General features: G+C 37.4%; 1 protein-coding gene across 3 annotated transcripts in view; it reads left to right on the top strand.

The window, feature by feature from the left end:
* Positions 1-6,314, top strand: part of PKIA (cAMP-dependent protein kinase inhibitor alpha) — an 80,062-nt gene extending 73,748 nt beyond the window's left edge. For 2 of the 3 annotated variants that reach the window (XM_074200139.1, XM_074200141.1), the window contains exon 3: positions 3,035-6,314. In XM_074200139.1, the coding sequence (XP_074056240.1) occupies positions 3,035-3,114 (80 nt within the window). In that variant the 3' untranslated portion in view covers positions 3,115-6,314. The remainder of the gene's footprint in view (positions 1-3,034) is intronic. The other variant, XM_074200140.1, reaches the window with a different exon arrangement.
* The last annotated feature ends 12,015 nt before the right edge of the window (positions 6,315-18,329 follow it).

The raw sequence follows: 18,329 nt of genomic DNA, 5'->3' as shown, positions 1-18,329 counted from the left end.
TAATCCCCTATCTGTGCAAAGAAACAGTGTGAAAGATTTTCTTACATCTGCTTTGGAGCTAAACTTGTTAATTCTTTAACAGCCTTCATTTTCCCTTGCTTTGTTCTTCTCATTTTAGTTATTGTTGTTGTGTAGAGGATATTGTTTCCTTGATTCTACTAATATCAGTTTGCAATAGACCACATAAATTTTCTTCTGCTTCCCTATATCCATTGTAGCCATCATTTCTAAATTTAGCACATTAATGTTTCTATTACATGAATGTAAGAGATTAATTTAGGAAGCCCAGTTTGATAGGCATCTATATTCCCCACCACCACTAGTTCTTTCCTGCTGCAGATACTTTAAGGCATTTGGGTGCCTTTCTTTTTGTCATTAATTCCTTTACTCTATTGATCGAGCATTTTCCTATGGTCACACTAATTTCTGAACCTCATTAAATACAGTATGTTTTGGGGTATTTCATGGTCACTAATGCTGTTCTACATCATTTGCATAGAAGACTTAACAAGGGTAGCATTAAAACAAATGAATCTTGAATCTCCACCCCTACTTCTATCCATGCTGAATAGAGGCAAAATAAAAGGAAAAAGTAATGAAGAAAAAACTCAATATCTTTAGTGCTATTGTGCAGGTACCCAAGAAAGAAGTTCTCTCTTCTTCCTCCTTATGGTGGAGGAGACACAGAAGTGATGTGTAACCAGAAGGGCCTATATTATGATGAAAAGGAGTCAAGAGTCTGGTTCATAATAATAACCCATTACTTGACCCTCTAAAAACCAATAGCCTTTCCAAGAACATCTAGGCTGATTGTTATTTGTTGCTCTAGAGCCTTCTATGTGTGCAAGCATTGTCCTTCCTTATAGAGAAAGAGAACTCTGTAACTGAAAGTACTAGGAATACAAAGATAAAAATGAAATAGTCTTAGGGGTGGCTAGTTGGCATAGTGGATAAAGCACCGGCCTTGGAGTCAGGAGTACCTGGGTTCAAATCCGGTCTCAGACACTTAATAATTACCTAGCTGTGTGGCCTTGGGCAAGCCACTTAACCCCGTTTGCCTTGCAAAAAAAAAATGAAATAGTCTTTACTCTCATGATTCTTATATTTTTCAGAGAAGACAAATGTTAGAGTACATTATACAAAAGATAATCTGAAAAGTTATGGCCTTAGTGGGGTAGTGAAAAGTGAAAAGCCTCACATAGCAGATGTCATGTGGGCTGACCATTGAAGGAAATAAAGGATTCTTAGAGGCAGAGGGAAGAAAGGAAAAACATTCTAGGCATAGACATAAGCTAGTTTGGGAAATTGCCAGTCTATGACTTTGTTTGGGAGGAGAGGGGGAATGCATTCTGATTTCTAAAAAATTCATTTACAAGTGAACTTTTAGACTGCAACTCTAGTAAATTGAAGATTTCACATAATGATAGTGATTACTCAGCAGGTAAGTCTGGAGTTTGGCCCAAACTAGATAGAAAGTAATTGGAAAAAATTTAATACAATAACACATAGATAGCTATATTAAAAACTAAGTAGTATGTCCCCACAGGGATCCTCATGTATAAATTAGTCCTCCAACCCCCTTCTCCATTTGAGTTTGACATCATTGCTTTAAGGTTTCCAGAGTACATGAGAAAAGTAGTACTACTGTTGTTGTCCACATATTTATAAAGAATCTGGGGCTCTCAGAAGCTGTGACTTGCCCAAAGTCACTTGAGTCTTGTCAGTCTGATGTAGACACAATTCCCTTACCAAAATAGGATCTCATCAAAAGTAAAATATTACAAATAGGCATCTGAAAAAAAGTAGTGTCACAAACTGAACTTAAGTTTTAAAACCAACAAAATGTCTGGAAAAGATATAATTTTATATGGAATAATACAAGTTTTAATTTTTAGCTTCTACTATGATGTCCTATGTCTACTGTGTTGTTGCTTTGAAGAGAGCATTATTTATTTTCTATAGCTCTTAAGTCATTAGCTAAATTTGGTACTGAGCGTGCCAGTTGCCATGGCTGTGCATTTGTCCTTTGGGAGCTGAATTGAGATCACAATCCATTTCTTACAATTCAATGGCCAGCTGTCAGGTGATCATGATTAGCTTTGCCATTTGTCTTAAAAGTTGAAATACCAAGAATTCTCAGTGTTGGGATTCTTTGCAGGCAAATACTTCCCCACTCTCAACCCCTCCTCACACACACAGAAACACTTCTCTTCTTAAATACCATGCTGAGATTCATTCCTCCTTGATACCATAAAGGAATCTCACTAGAGGATTAACACCATATTCTTTAGAGGATTGGTTCTTTCCCTACCCCCACCCCCACCCATGCTTCTAAAAATATGACATTAACTTAAATATGTAGATGTGACTTGCCTTCTGATGTCTGCATAGAAAACATGACTATTGATCGGGGGAAAGTAAAGATTTCCATTTTAGGCATCTCATGAAACGTTCATGCAGTTTCTCATTTATTTACCAAGGCCATACATTAGATATATGCACAAAGAAAGACCATTCCAGCATGGGAGTTAATTATAGCCTTGTATTTTGAATGGGGATGTCCAGAGCTCAAAGCACATTTCACAACATCAGAACCAGCTAGTCCTTGAAACATTAAAGCCATTGTCTGCATGATTGGCTGCTACCCAAGCAAAAGCACCATGACTAGAATTGAGGACTTGAAGTCTTCTGCATCTATCTCCAGGCCCAATATGTTTTGTTTTTCCTGGATTTCTGCTGTTTTTCAACTCATTTCAGTGTCCATTAATTAAGAAGTTGTTCATGCAGAACACACTATGTTTTGGGGTGGGAGAAATAAGTCCCTGCCCTCTGGAAGCTTTCATTCCAGTAAGTATAAATATAAAACTTGACCCTATATCTCTAGCAAAATGCAACATAGGACTTAAAGGAATACAAAGTGATCTTTAAGATTTGGGAGGAAAAGGTCATCCTAATATCTTATCTTAATGGACAATAAATGTTTTCCCCATTTTTTTAACTGTTCCTTTCTCCCTTGATCATTTGTCTCTTACAGAAGGAGAAGGAGATGGGCAGAAAAACCCACCGGAGCAAACCGGAGAGAACCAGGGGGGAGCACCCAAGCAAGATAGTTAATGTCTCCCCCGGCCCTACAGACACAGCTGCTGATGTTCTCACCCTTCAAGGCCTGACTGGAATGCATGTATTTCCATAAGTAAGAGGAGAGGAAAGAAAAAATAGCTGTTCTGCAATGCTGAAACCTGTTCATTGTCCTCTTAAAAATGAGGACACAGGCTGAGGCAACTGCGGACAGACTTTTCTCTACCTCTGTCATTAGCAGTGGTTGAATTGGCATGGCTAAGCTTGGGACATCTCCATCGGATGGATCCTTTCACCTGATCCCATGATGAAATGCTTGTAGAGAGTAGCACGAATGGATGATGATTCTTTCTGTAGCAAAATGGCCCCTCATAATGTCAGAGGATTTTATTGTGTTTATTTGCAAAGGGTTAAAGTGATCCTCAGAGTTTAAAAAAAAAATCTCTGGCCAAAGTATTCTCCCAGTAAAAAAAAAGAATCATAAAGAAAGCACTGTTTTTAGAACCATGTATTTGTGTTTTACAGCTCATGTTATTTACAATGTTTTTGTATTATATGATTTAGATGCTCAACACTGCCCCCTTGCTTATGGAAAAAAAAAGATTTTATGTTACTGTGAATTTTTCTACCACTTACTTTTCAAAAGGACTCTCTTTCTCTCTGACACACTCTCTCTGTCCCTTCCTCCTTCCCTCTTTCTCTCTCTCTCTCTCCCCCTTATACACTCCCTCTTTTTTCCCCCAGTATAATTATAATGTGTTGGTGTGCACATGATAGATTAAAATGTCATCTCCTAAATTGATCAGGCCTAATGCTAACTCATCAACTCTTTCTTGTATTGTTAACATCATTACACAGGCCTCATAAATGATTCATTAATGTGAATGTTCTCTTAAAATACAGTGTATTTGGTGCCCCTGCCATATTTGAAATAACCACTTTGCCTGCCCCTTGTTAGCTATTTGTTCTGGAATTAAGAATCTGTCAATTCATGTTTTTCTCCCAGGATTGGGAGCTTTTGAAAACTTCAGTTTTTTTTGGATCACTTTTAAAGCTTTTGAGAGGGAAAAAGAGAGGGCGAAAAGTCATTCCAAGAATTGGAAACGTATCGTTCTGGAGGACCTAATTTTCTATTGCTAAAGTATAGATTTGTGCTACTGCTTTGATTGGGGAGGGGAACCCACCTCCCAGTGTAAGGATTAAAAAAAAAAGTGGAGAAATGATCCCATCATAATCATGTGGACACTAATCACATAAGTAAAGCCCTGCTGTTTGGGGTTTGTTTGGGTTTTTTTCTTTTGGTTTCATTTTGGTTTTTAAATTGTTAATATAAAGTGGTGTCTTTTTTTCAGGCCTCAATGGCTCCAGATGTTATTATGCACTTTTTAATGTTTGTAAACTTTTACTAATAACTAGTGTGATTGCTTTCTGGTATGTAATATTCATCATTATTGGGTTAACAAAACTTCTTTAATACTGTTTATGGCCCCTGCTGTGTTTCTACAGTACATATCATGGTGCTTGTCACATGGAAGTTTTCTGTGAGATGTGTAACCCTTCTGGTCAGTATTATATGATCATTTATTAGTGGTAATAAATAAGAAACCAGCAGTATGACTCTGGTTCATGAATGACTGGAATAAATGACAGGCAGCTGGAAGTACTGTATCAATAAAAACAATCTATTTAACCTTCACTTCACTACTGAGTATAGAGGGTAGTTCTCTTCCTAAAGGAGAATTCATTTTTTAACATGGGCATGTTAGGGAGTTAGACTTTCTTTGTAGACACAAAAAAGAAAAGAGTGTGTTGCATGTGCGTGGTGTGTGTGTGTGTGTGTGTGTGTGTGTGTGTGTGTGTGTATTTCTCTTCATGATATATATTCCAAATGTCTGGGGAAGGAGCAAGAATAAACTTCTCATTTTTTTTTAACTGTCATATAACTGGGGAAAATAGATAACACATTATGTCTTTCAAAAAAAATCAATGTGGACAGGTGTGATAGTATATACCTATAAACCCTGCTACCGAGGAGGTTCTGAACTGCAGTAGAGCCAGGTCAACTGGGTGTCCATAATACCACCAATATGGTAAGTGCATACAAAATAGGGGGACACTCACTTGCCTGTGGTGGAGCATACCATCCCAGGTGCTGGAACAACACATCAAAGCTATACAAATTAATAGAAGACAAATCAGTCTCATGAGTAGCCACTGCATTTCCAGATTAGGCAAGATAATGGTGTCTTTGTAAATGAATGAAAAAAGGGAGGAAACAACAAAAACTAGGTAAATCTGAGGTTCAAAATCAAACATAATTTTTATTTCAATATGTAAAAAGTAATTTATTACAACTTACTACTTATTACAAGCCATCTTTATTACTACAGGACTAGATCTAGATTAAAGCAAGCATATTAAACAACCAACTACAGGAATGGATTAGTAAGAGTATTGGCCACTGAGGATCGTAATATATTGACAAGATAAGGGGGAGGAGGGGAGTAAGTGAGTAACAATTTTTTACCTTTGTATAATTACAAAGAATTATCCACCTGATAACCGTATAGTATACAAGTCCCCCTCCAAAGGGTTTATTTTACCAGCCAGAAAATGGAGTCATTATTTCAAAGCAACAGACATTTGATTAAACAAGGAAAATTTATTAACTTCCAGCTTACCACATGCCAGTGCTCTGGCTGAGGCACATGTGTTTCTGGGGCAATTCATGCTTCTGATATTACAAATCATCTGGTGATAGCTGCTGTGTCAGAGTCCTCTGTTGTTTCAGTATCCTTTTGTGGATGCAGTCAGTGTTGAATGTCTGCTGAGTATATGCAACCATCTGTTGGTCTTGAGCTCTGCTACTGCTCTCTCATACATCTAAGAGAGGACTCAAGTAGGAGGGCTCAGTTCTTTTTGCTATAAAGTCTAAGTTACTGCCAAGGGTTTTTGCAGCTGTCCTTGGCCAGTAGACTAGAAGAAGGCAGTAGAAACCTTTGGACTCTAATATTAGAGTGAAGTTTCAAGTCCTCTAAAATTCAGTATTCCAGAGATAACACAATTTTCAAATCAAGGGTCTTATGGTATGTGGACTTTGGAGTACTATCTTTTAAGACTGCCTAGAACTTATGTGCCCATTAATCATCTCCATGGTTTTCTTTTAAATTCATTTCAAAGGGGCGGCTGGGTGGCACAGTGGATAAAGCACCAGCCCTGGAGTCAGGAGTACCTGGGTTCAAATCCAGTCTCAAACACTTAATAATTGCCTAGCTGTGTGGCCTTGGGCAAGTCACTTAACCCCATTTGCCTTGCAAAAACCTAAAAATAAATAAATAAATAAATTCATTTCAAAATCCTTACATATTTCAATTTGTAAAGTGCAGAACTGGCCTTAAGTCCCTGTAACCCAGATGATGGGATAATCATACTTGTTGACATCTTTTTTCAAAATTAGCATTGAAGAATCACTAGGATGCATTGCATTATTTTTTTTAAAAAAACGTGTGTTGCAGATTCATTACGATCTCCCATTATTTAAAAAATCCATTTTGTATTTTTTGCTTTTGACTCATTTCCAATATTGGATCCTAGATTAGGGGGGGAAATTGTTTATTTCCTACATATTTAGACAAAAGAAAACCTGATGTTCTCCCCAAGGATTTTATTCTGATTTACTAATGAATTATTTCCAGCAGCAGGATGTGAATTCTTTAGTCCTCAGAGTAATCAATTAAAAAGTTCTTATATGTGATGTGCAAATTTTTTTTTGCAAAAAAGTTGTTTTAACAACTCTCATAGGATATGCTGTCCCAAATATGATTTGTTCTAAGCAGATTATTTTAATTTTTCTGGGAAGTAAATGAAGGTCTGAGCATGGCCTGGGTTTCAGGGACTCTCTGTAGCTCCCATTTTTAATTTTTCAGGAGAAATTGAAGGTTTCAGCAGTTAGGTCAACACCAGTAAATGCTAAATTTTTAACTTAGTTAACTAATTTTTTGGTAGAAGAAAACATAACACAGAAACGGTCATGAGAACACACCACTGCTTGTAGTAGTGAACAGACTATCACTGGTCAGTTACCTCCTAGCTGCTTTTGTCAGAGATAGGCTTTGCAACAATTCTGCTTCCATGATTAACACACACATACATACATATATATATATTTTAACTTGAAAAGGCTACAAGCTAAGACCAAAGTGGAGTGAGAGTGGGTGTGCAACTTTATTAGCAAGTATGAATCTATTCTCTGCTGCTTGTGCTAATTTAGACCTAACAATGAACACTAAGAAAACAGTTTCTCCACCAGCCAACACCATGTGGGAAAGCATTGATTATAATAGCAGTTGGAGAAATATTGAATGATGTGGTTGAGTTCACCTACCTTGGCAGTATATTTTCTAGGGAATTATTTTTTTCCCATATAGTGTATCCAAAGACTTACCACAGGTCCAGATGCCCTGGTGAACATTTGGTGTGGATATGTACCTAAATTTGTACATCTTACGTTTTTCCTGAGCTTTTGCTATTCTGTAATTGTAGTGTTCCTTTGACATGGGCACATCATACTGGTGTGTCTTCCATGCTATGCCAGTCTCCCATGTCGCTCAATCAATTCCAAAGTTCTTCAGAGAGATCTTGAAAGTGATCTTGTATCCATTCTGACCTCCACCTAAGCACTTGCCTTGGGAACATTCTCTGCAAAAAAAAAGTCTTTTAGGTAAATAGATGTCACATTCTCTGCAGTAGAGTTTGAATATCTGGCAGTTTAGTTTGTCAAAAGACCTCAGTAACTGGTACTTTATCCTGCCTGGTGATCTTCAGAATCTTTCTAAGACAATTTAAATGGAAGCTATGGCACTGGTAGACTGTCCAGGTTTCAAGGATATGCAGCAATGGGATTGAACACAATGGCTCTGCAGACCTTCACATTGGTAGTCAGTCCACTGCTTATTGTAATGCCTATTGTCTTTCACACTTTCCTTCAGAGCTTCCCAAACACTGAGCTTTGGCAAAAGACATCACCCATGCCATTTCATCATTTTTATTTTTGTAATGGTAACTCTGGTGCATATAGACAGGATTAATCAGACCCACTCCCCCATTGCCATTACCTGCTCCAAAATACAAAACCAATAACATTAAGCATGTAAAAAGACAAAAAACAATTTTGTTTTGCAATTATCTGCTTCCGAATTTCAGAAATTGGTCCGGCTTAGGTAACTTGTAACTTCTGTTAGAAAACCCTTTTACATTTTAGCAATGGTGATTCACTTTTATTTAGCACTCCTTGAGTGATAGGTTTGGAAGACAGTCCTGTATCATTTCTGATTTTGACATCCTATGATCTCATTTCTTCCCACTAATTTTCTCTTCTGGTACCCTCAGGTTATGGAGGTGATCCTTGGGGAGAGGTAGGGTTCTCTGCCAATAGAACATAAACTAACAAGACAAGTCCTACCAAGATGGCTGAGGTCCTTTTTTTTAAAACAAATTAGCAAAGTAAAAGTCTGGGTCAAGGTTAAAAAAAAGGATCATGAGAAGCTAGTGCAATAGCATTAGGATGTATGGGTAAGCTTAAAAATATATTTTTTTAATTGGGCTTATCATTCAGTGGTAAAAGAATTCACACACACACACATACTCACAGAAAGATTATGTAGCTTAATTTGAACCCCAAAGGGTACAAGAAGAGGAGGAGAGGCAAATGTAAAAAGAGGCTACAGGATAGCAGCCACTCCCACTTCCCAACTGGACTGCAGCCAGTCCCTTAGTAGGATTGGAGAAGAAAAGCAAGGAAGAGATTCAGCCAGAGACATTGTCGGTCTCAGATGCAATGATCTTCAGGATATTGTGTGAAAAATGAATCCACAATAATTCTACAAGAGGGCACCATCTGGAGTCAACCATATTCTCATCACTTTATCCAGATTTGAGGACTAGAACTGGGTCCATCATCACTCCACGTGACAAGGCAGCTCAGAAATGCTAAGAGGGGTAGGCATTTTATAGAGAAATATTCTCATCCAACCACAATTTCCTCTGAGACATTTGCAAAAATCAGTAAAACAAACCCATTTCATAGTCTCCACAGATATGGGTAAAAAGGGTCCTTGGTTCCCATATAAACATGGTAATGATGAATATTGGATTTAGGAAAACCTTTAAACCCCCAAAAAGTTTAAAAAAAAAAAAAACAGGATTCACAGCCTATAAATGGTACAATTTATGTCCTTACATGATAAATAGCAGCTCTCTCCTAGCATCACATGCAGTCTGTCAGACTCAGTACTATTCTATGATTTGGATTCCTCTTGGAAGGAAAACTAGTTTGAAGTTGCTGGAAAGGGAGCATTACAATATTCTGATAGCCCTACTTTCACTGGAAAGACCCATATAATCAGTCAGTTAGGCTTGATACTAAGAATTTGGAGTCCCTTCAAAAAGAAACACTGGACAACCCTTGGTCTTCTGTGTCCCACTTTCACCTCAAAAACTCATACATCCAACCTTGTGATACTTCTTATAAATACGTACTCCTCACCAAGAAGGAAAGAATATTTTAGTTGGTTAGAAAAGAGAAAACCCCTTCCCATCAGATCTGTACCAAGTAATTATCAGGATAGGAGAATTTGGGTCAGGGTTTTTCCTTTGGCATTTATGGCTGTCATTCTGCATTGTTCCTCCACTTGTGGAAGCTCCAGATATATTCCTCTGCTCCCAAAGAAACTGGACTTGGCCAAGAATTAACATTTTTTTTCTTAATAGAAGATTGGAGTTTAGTAACTTCTACAGCTTCACCCTTAATTTCTACTTTTCTGGGGTTTCTACTCTCCTGCTTGCTTCTTTCACTCTCCAAGATTAAGTTCAGTCATTAAGAGTGCTAGAACTTGGAGTGCAGAAACCCTAGATGTTCCACATTAGCATTGGATTTATGATCCCTGTGACTCCTGGGGTAGATCGGATTGGGGGGATGACTGTGGAGCTAATACTAACATGTAGGTTGGGCTGGAGGAGAACAAAACTGATACAAAGTCCCCTATTCTCTGACTTGTAAGAAAGGGGGAAAGAGCAAAATGGTCAATTCTTCCACAGACCTTTCTATGGACCAGCATAAATGGGTGACTCCAACCTATATCAATAATGAACCAAACTCAATTAACAACAGTTCAGACCAATCAATTGATCTCCAAATGGTGACATATAATCAGTGTTCCAAAGACTCACCAACCTATAAGATCTTTCAGGGAAATCCCCTTTTTAAACTTCCTGCAAATAAAAGTGGACTAGTTAATAACATCAGAGAAGGGAAGAGGGAAATGTGTCAGAGAATTTAGTCTGGTTTTGAGGAGCACCATTTAAAATGCACTTAGAAATAGGGAAAGGATTTCAACAGATGATGAAAGAAATGGTGTTCCTATATGTTAGAATAGTCTGGATTAAAGTTTGGAAGCAGGAAAGCAAGATCTATGCTTAGGGAAAAGAGTGGTCTGGTTTGACTGGAATATAGAATAGTCAGGAAAACAGAAAGATGGGCCTCCAAAGACAGATCAGACCTTGTGCATGTAGTACTTTACTGGGAAGCTACAGAAAACCCATGAAAATGTTTGAACAAGAGAATGACACAGTTAAAGTTGCACATTAGATTAATTAATTTGTTGATACTCTGTTGGTACTGTAGGAGGTACTAAACATGAACAATAGCCGTAATTTAAATGAGTGGAAATGAAGGTTTGAATAATGCAGTCAGTGAAGATGAAGAGGAAAAGGCAGATATGGGGTCAACCCTGTATGTTGATGGAGTAGGTGGCTGGCTGTTTACAATATGCTATTTGAGGGTTGTTATTTGTCCCTTCTCACCAACCCTACCCTGTACTCCCACTTGCCATACTGTTGCAGTCCACTCTGGGCAGCCGGGCAGCAGCCTAATTTGCACATCTCTTCGGGGCGTGCTGCCGGACATGACCCGCATGTTCAATAATGAAAGTCAGCCAGTGAGAGATAAGCAAGGAGTTTATTGCAGGCATATGCTACATCTCTGACTCAGATAGTTGAGTAAGGGTATATATAAGCCTAGTCCCCTTGTATCAGCATTCCTCATCTCCAGGCCTGTGAAAGTGTAACAGGCATGCCACAAAAGGTGTATATCCTGGAATATGTGGAATCTTCAACAAGATAAGGATGAAAGGCAGATGGATAAGGACAAAAGGTCCTTCCTGAGAATATTCAACAAGATAAGGATGAAAGGCAGGAGAACAAAGAGAGAGAAGGGCCAGAGCTCCTTCCTGAGTTCAGAGCACTCTGGTATGGACATTCCTGTTGTCCCAGGTCTCAGCGACTCTCAGGATGAACTCCTCATGGCCACATACTCTGTCTATTAACCCCTTACACCATATAGTTTCTTACTTCCATCTGATCTGAAGTTCCACCATCATTAATCTAGTCAGACAAGAACAGGAATATTGTCTCCATGGAGACACTATTAAAATACAAGCCTTACCTAGGAAGAAAAGAGAATAGAGCATAGTTATATAACCTTAAAGAACTGTCTCCCAGCTTAGATAATATTGTCAAGTTATCTATAACTTTAAAAGCAATAAAAGTTAAAAGGTATCTAAGAGATAAGATATTGGGAGAAGAGGGAAGCTTAAAACTTGGTAGGGATGAGCTCAGAGTAGGAAGTAGAAGGCCAAAAAGGAACAGAAAAACAAAACTAGGGTCATGGGAATTGGAGTTTTACCATTTAACCACTCTCATTTATAGATGAAGTAATCGAAATCCAGATGACTTAGTCAAGATTGCATCCTGAGAAAGGAACAAATTCAAAAGTTGAAATCGAGCATTCTAAGTCAAAATCCTTTTTATTAGCCCATGCTGCCTCCTGTACTTTCAGCATTTTGCTTTGGACCCTGGCACTTGGTTGAACACTTATTTGCAGTTCTGGAGTTTCTTAGTTGACCCTAAAGAAGCAAAAAAAACTCAGCTACAGTAAAATGTTTTCAATATGTTAACATGTTAAAATTTTTTTTCAGATCCTGAAATTCATCCAATATGTTAGTTTTCCTTTCTGTTTTTACATCATCTGGAAATTTGAGAAGTATCTTATCCGGGTCTTTTTTTTGTTCAAGTCATTGATAAAATTGTAAAGTAATATATAGGTCCTAGGTACAGCTCTCCAATCCATTCCATTGCAAACCTTCCTCCCAGTTGACTTCAGACCAGTAATGACTACTTGTGCATGGCCAAGCAATCAAGTTCATAATCCCTTCTTTCTAGCCCAATCTAAGTTATGATACTTTATATCTGCTATCTGCTTTGAATTTTTAAATATAGCCATATAGGTATATGTCAACCCTTCTCTATTAGAATATAAACTCCTTGAAAGCAGGGTCTTTCACTCTTGTTTTTATATCCCTAGCATCCAGCAAGCTGCTTAGTATACAATAGGTGTTTAATATAAGCATTTTTTTTTTTTAGTTTTTGCAAGGCAAATGGGGTTAATTGGATTGCCCAAGGCCATACAGCTTGGTAATTATTAAGTGTCTGAGGTCAGGTTTGAACTCAGGTACTCCTGACTCCAGGGCCAGTGCTCTATCCACTGTGCCACCTAGCCACCCCAATAAAAAAGCATGTTTAATAGCTTCTTGATTAGTATAGTTCTAAATGTTTGCCCATTATTATTGTTGTTAATCACTATTATAAAAACATTTAATTTATTTATTTTCTGTGTTCTGTTTTATGCTTCTTATTGCCACTTGATAGTTCAAAGAAGATGTTATTTGAAAATGTTTTTATCCTCATTATTGAGCCTCTGGTGAAATCAAATTCAGCTTTGTAAGACTGCACAAAATTGTTTCCATGGAAACAATTTTGACCTAAAGAACCTCACTATAAAAGGCTCTCCCAGAGCTAATGGTACTCAGCATCATGGACTAACTAGAATGAAGCTTTTTAACCTGAGGTGATTGAGAGGAGAGAGAGAGACAGAGAGAGAGAGAGACAGAGAGAGACAGAGACAGAGAGACAGAGGAAGAGACAGAGAGAAATTTCTATATAGATTAGTTTCCACTATAATCTGATGTTTTTTATGGTTTTAAAGACATTCTGAATGTCTTTTATTCTTTTTTAATTTATTTTTTTATTTTCATCCATTGTACATGCACATTCCAAAGTTACAAAATTTCTCTCCACCCTTCTTTCCCACTCTCCTTATGCTAAGATTTTAAAAAATATTATCCCATTTGATCCTCCCAACAACTCTATTACATTTTAGTTTTATTTTACATTTATAGAAACTGAGGAAGACAGAGATTAAGTGAATTGCTTAGGGTCATAGAAGATGTCTGAAAATGAATTCAAACCCAAATCTTCTTGTCCCTAGGTCTATACCACCTAGTCATGTCTAGATACTAGACTATCCAAAGGTGTCCATGAGGCAAAAAAAGATTTGAAAGGTTCTCCATGAGAGAGGCTCTTATTTCTATAATACAAAGTTATGTAACTTCATTAAAGAATCAGATAAAGAAAGGAAGGTAGGGGTGGCTAGGTGGCGTAGTGGATAAAGCACCGGCCCTGGAGTCAGGAGTACCTGGGTTCAAAATCTGGTCTCAGACACTTAATAATTACCTAGCTGTGTGGCCTTGGGCAAGCCACTTAACCCCGTTTGCCTTACAAAAAAAAAAAAAAAACTAAAAAAAAAGAAAGGAAGGTAGCACAAAACAAGGAAGCATAGTATGATTTTATTTTATTTTGTTGGTTTCCTATTTTCAAGTCAACAAGCAATTATGTCGACTGAAAATGCACCTTCTATGATATAATAAATGATTTTTTGTGTCTGAATAAAAAGTATTTTAAGCATTTACTGCAATGTGCCAATCACTCTGCTAAGTGCTGATAAAAATACAAAAACTAGAGTGCCCTCCGGAAGGTTAACTAATGGGGGAGACAACTCATATAGGAGTATTGACTAGGGAAAAAGAGTTAGGGTCTGGGAGTTCATGAAGATGGTGAGTGCAGCAATAGGTGGGGTGACCAAGGCTGAGCTGAGTCTTCCCAGCCTCCTGGAGAGTCAAGCCATATGGTTTAGATCTTCCCAGACCTGATCTTGGGTGTTCTGTTTGGAGAGTGGGACAGTAGGAGCAACAGTAGAGACATGGTACGTGATACACAATTCATGGCTCATTCTTTGAAAGTATTTAGGAATATATAGCTTAGATTTCAAGATGAGGGAAAGAGAGGTCATCACAGTCATTCTGTCAGTGCACTAGCTTCAAAAGGGTCAAATGATTTGTGCTCTTAATAGTACCTGTGCCTATCAATGTTAGTTTGATTGTGGAATTGCCAGGACCACTCAACAGGTCTGGAGAGTGTCAGATCAGTGATCATGCCTAGAATATATCTACCCAGAATATGCAGATTATTTTTAGGCTCACCCAGGGCTAATGGAGCTGGATGGAAACAACAGTATGATTTCACAGTCTTTCCCTTGGGAAACCTAGAAACCTCTTAACTATTTTGGGTGGATTTTCTCCTACAACAAAGATCAAACCCAGAGGTCTACATATCTTCTTTTCCACAGTTTCTTGCTGGTACAGGAGCTATCCACTATAAATCCGACCTCACCTACTCACCCCAGGAAGCCATGTAGATTCTAGAAGCTTTTAGATCATCATATATTTTTAGGGTCCTTTCCCACTACTGTCAGCCAGAGTTCCTCCAAATTAAAGCCATACTAGGACTGAACTTCTTAGCTTCAGAATTAATGATATTTGTCCTTCATTCTCCAAGAAGACTGTGATATCAGAGAGGCCATGACAAGCAAGTGAATTGGATTTGAGGAAGGGGATGCTGTGCAAATTCACCAGCCTGACTTTCTCCTCCAGAGCCATCTGGATCCAGGGGGTCAGATATGAATTACAACTGGAGATTGCCAAGGATATGAGTAAGGCAATCAAGATTAAGTGACTTGCCCAAGGTCCCACAGTGAGTGTCAAGTGTCTGAAGCCACATTTGAACTTAGGTCTTCCTGACTCCAAAACTGGTACCCCATTCACCTAGGTGCCCCAGCTTCAGAATTAACCTAGATGTAAAGAAACAATACAGAAGCAGCCCATCTTCTTGTATGTCTCAGAATCAACCTGAATGGGATTATTTATGTGGTCCTTTGGATTCATTGGCAATGGGATACACCATGGCCTGCTTTCTGTGCCAACTTAAAAATAATTGTTTCACAAATTTCAAATCGGTTATCACAATCTACCTAATCTAAAAAAAATCTAAGATCAGTTCAATAATCTCTCTAGACCTTCATTTTACCATCTGAAAAGCAGAATTTCCTATGTATGTAAAATTCTTTGATTTTGTTTCTAGAAACAGTGATAATATTAAGCAATATATATCTGCCTCCTGGTGGCCATCTTTAGTTCTGTAGGCCATCTATACCTCCTGTTTTTAAACTTGACTAATAAACTTAGTTAAAAGTGCTTCACAGATAAGATGTATTTTGTATTATTCAGAGAATGAAAAAATTTGACAGTGGAAGCCAATTCAATTATCATGAGCATTCCTGAATAATAGTTCAGCACTTCAATGGATCATCAAGTAAGCATTTTCTGCACAATGCTGAACATAACCTTACGCCTTCTCAACTCTATGCAACTTGTTCATATTCTCTCAAAAATTCTTCACAGGGGAGGTCCATTTAATATGCTGGGGAATTTCTCTGAAGGAGAAGACTTTCGATGTATCTATAATCCCTCCCTTATTACCATTGATTTTTTTATCTGTCAGTATATATTAAGTAATTTGAGCTCCACACACACCTGAAAACACTGAATAGCTATAAAGTTAAAATTGCAGAATCTCAGAGTTAGAAAGAACTTCAAAGGTCATAGTCCAACATATACCTGAACAGAAATTCCTGACCCCTGTCATGATTTCTCCAACAAGGGGTCATCCATCCACCTACTGAACAACTTCTAGAATAATGAACTTGCTACCCAGCCCCCAAATTAGCCTGTCCTCCTTTTGGACAGCTATCAATTATTGTAAATTGTGCTGAACTGAAATTTTTCTCTGCTTATCTACTTCCTATTAATTTTAGTTTTTCCCTCTGAAGTAAAGGAAAATAAGAATAATTCCTTTTTCTACTTGACAGCTCATTCAAAGATTCTTTTCTAATTAATTATAAATATTTTTTCTGCTGGCCCAATCGACCTGGGTATTCTGTCTAATTTTGGAATTCATTATTATCACTGTCCATTATTCACAGACTTATGATGTTTCCTTACTACTGGCTTGTTAAGGGTTTCTTGACCAGACCGATACTATTTTAATTAGGAAACAAAAGCATTCATTTTCTGAGAGCAGATTAGTATTGAATATTAGGGTGATTTCTTCAATGAGAATTATAATCTCTTCTAGAACCTATAAACAAATGCCTAAATAAAAAAAGAACTTTAACAGTTTTAATTAAAAATAAATCTACTCTGAGATTTTGTGAAATGTTTGAATGCAGATAATAGAGAAGCTGTAGCAACCTGGTAGATTGGATTTAGGATAGTTATAGAGATTGTATAATGAATTTCCTGACTGCATTCTTCCAAAGTGAGAAGGACTATCTTCCAGGTTCTTGTATTGCTGAGGGACTGGAATGACTCTTCTGTAAAGCCATATGCTTGAGTGCTCTTTCTAATGCATTCTCCACATAATTACCATTGTTTAGCATCCTGGTTTCATTTAACTAGATAACTTCAATTAGCTTTTACAAAGGGGTATACACATGCACACATACACACATACATATATCTCTATCTACCTATCTCATCCATCCATCCATTCATGTAGCTATGTATCTATATATTTATCTATCTACCTATGCATCTTAAGAAGATATTGCAAGAAGTATAAACATTTTCCTTCAACAACTAGAATTGTACTCTTACTGTATAATACCTTGGTCTCTTGAGAGAGTAAATTGAATCTGTATGTGGTTTCTACATAGCAAATTAACTTCCAAACACAGAATGTCTGATGGATAGAAAAATCTGCATCTCTACTATTGCTGAATTGGATCAGTTCAGGTCACTCTGCACAGTAATCCCAATAGAGACTCTAGACACCAGATTCTGGTGTTTCTCTTTTCTTATCTTTCAAAAAATCATAACACAATACCATGGTAAGCACTTAGTAAATGTTTATTTATTGATTGATCAATCTTTTTTGCCTATAATAGTTAAGAATATACACATAATCATAGGACAAAGGCCTCATATTGATGGGTCTCATACTGACATCAGATGGAAAGGGTCAGAGGCCAGTACATTTCATTATTGTACCTCTTGTTGGAAAGGAAGAACCAGATTAAAGGACAGGTCCTTATTAAAGTCTTTTAAATTCACACAGTTCTAATTTTATAGCCAATTATAAATCTTTTTGCTTCCTCTCAGTCATGTGACTAACAGAGCAAAATCTTTAACTCCAAATTGGGGAGCAGAGATTTTCTATAACACACTTCAGGAAAACTGAAGCATGAGTTACTGTACTTATTACCATGTAAATGACAGAGATACTGTTGAAATACCAATTCTCAGACAGCTAGGTGGTGTAGTGGATAAAGCACCGGCCCTGGAGTCAGGAGTACCTGGGTTCAAATCCTGTCTCAGACACTTAATAATTACCTAGCTGTGTGGCCTTGGGCAAGCCACTTAACCCCGTTTGCCTTGCAAAAAAACCTAAAAAAATACCATTTCTCTGAAGGATAATTAACTAATAAAATTATTCCAACTAGTGACATCAGAAGTTGACTAATTTTTGAAGTGTTCCTCCTGTAGACAAAAGTGACAGAAGCAATGTACTTAAAAATTAAGCTTCATTTGCAAATATGAAATTAATTATTTTCTTTGGGCATCATCATATGATCTTTTCAAATATAGCTTAAATCATGGTTAGACAGGAAGTGAAAATGTACTTATGTTGTGAATATAACTGAGCCATGAATTTGAATTTTTTTTAAAAAAAATGTGAATTGTGAAATGATGTGCAGCAAAGAAAATAGTCCATAGTTCATCTTTTGGTTAGATTATAGCAATAAGATCATGAAAATTAAATGGAAGAGGTAACAAGGCTACAGTAGGGAAAACTAGTGTCAGAGTCAGAAAGACTAGGCAGGAACTTTTGACATATGTTGGTCATGGGACTTTTGAGCAAGCCCCAACTTCTTAGTTTCCCCAGGCAACTACCTATTATATAGC

The sequence above is a fragment of the Macrotis lagotis genome, chromosome X, assembly GCF_037893015.1.
Source record: "Macrotis lagotis isolate mMagLag1 chromosome X, bilby.v1.9.chrom.fasta, whole genome shotgun sequence".
NCBI lineage: Eukaryota > Metazoa > Chordata > Mammalia > Peramelemorphia > Peramelidae > Macrotis > Macrotis lagotis.
This window is presented reverse-complemented; position numbering and strand designations above follow the sequence as displayed.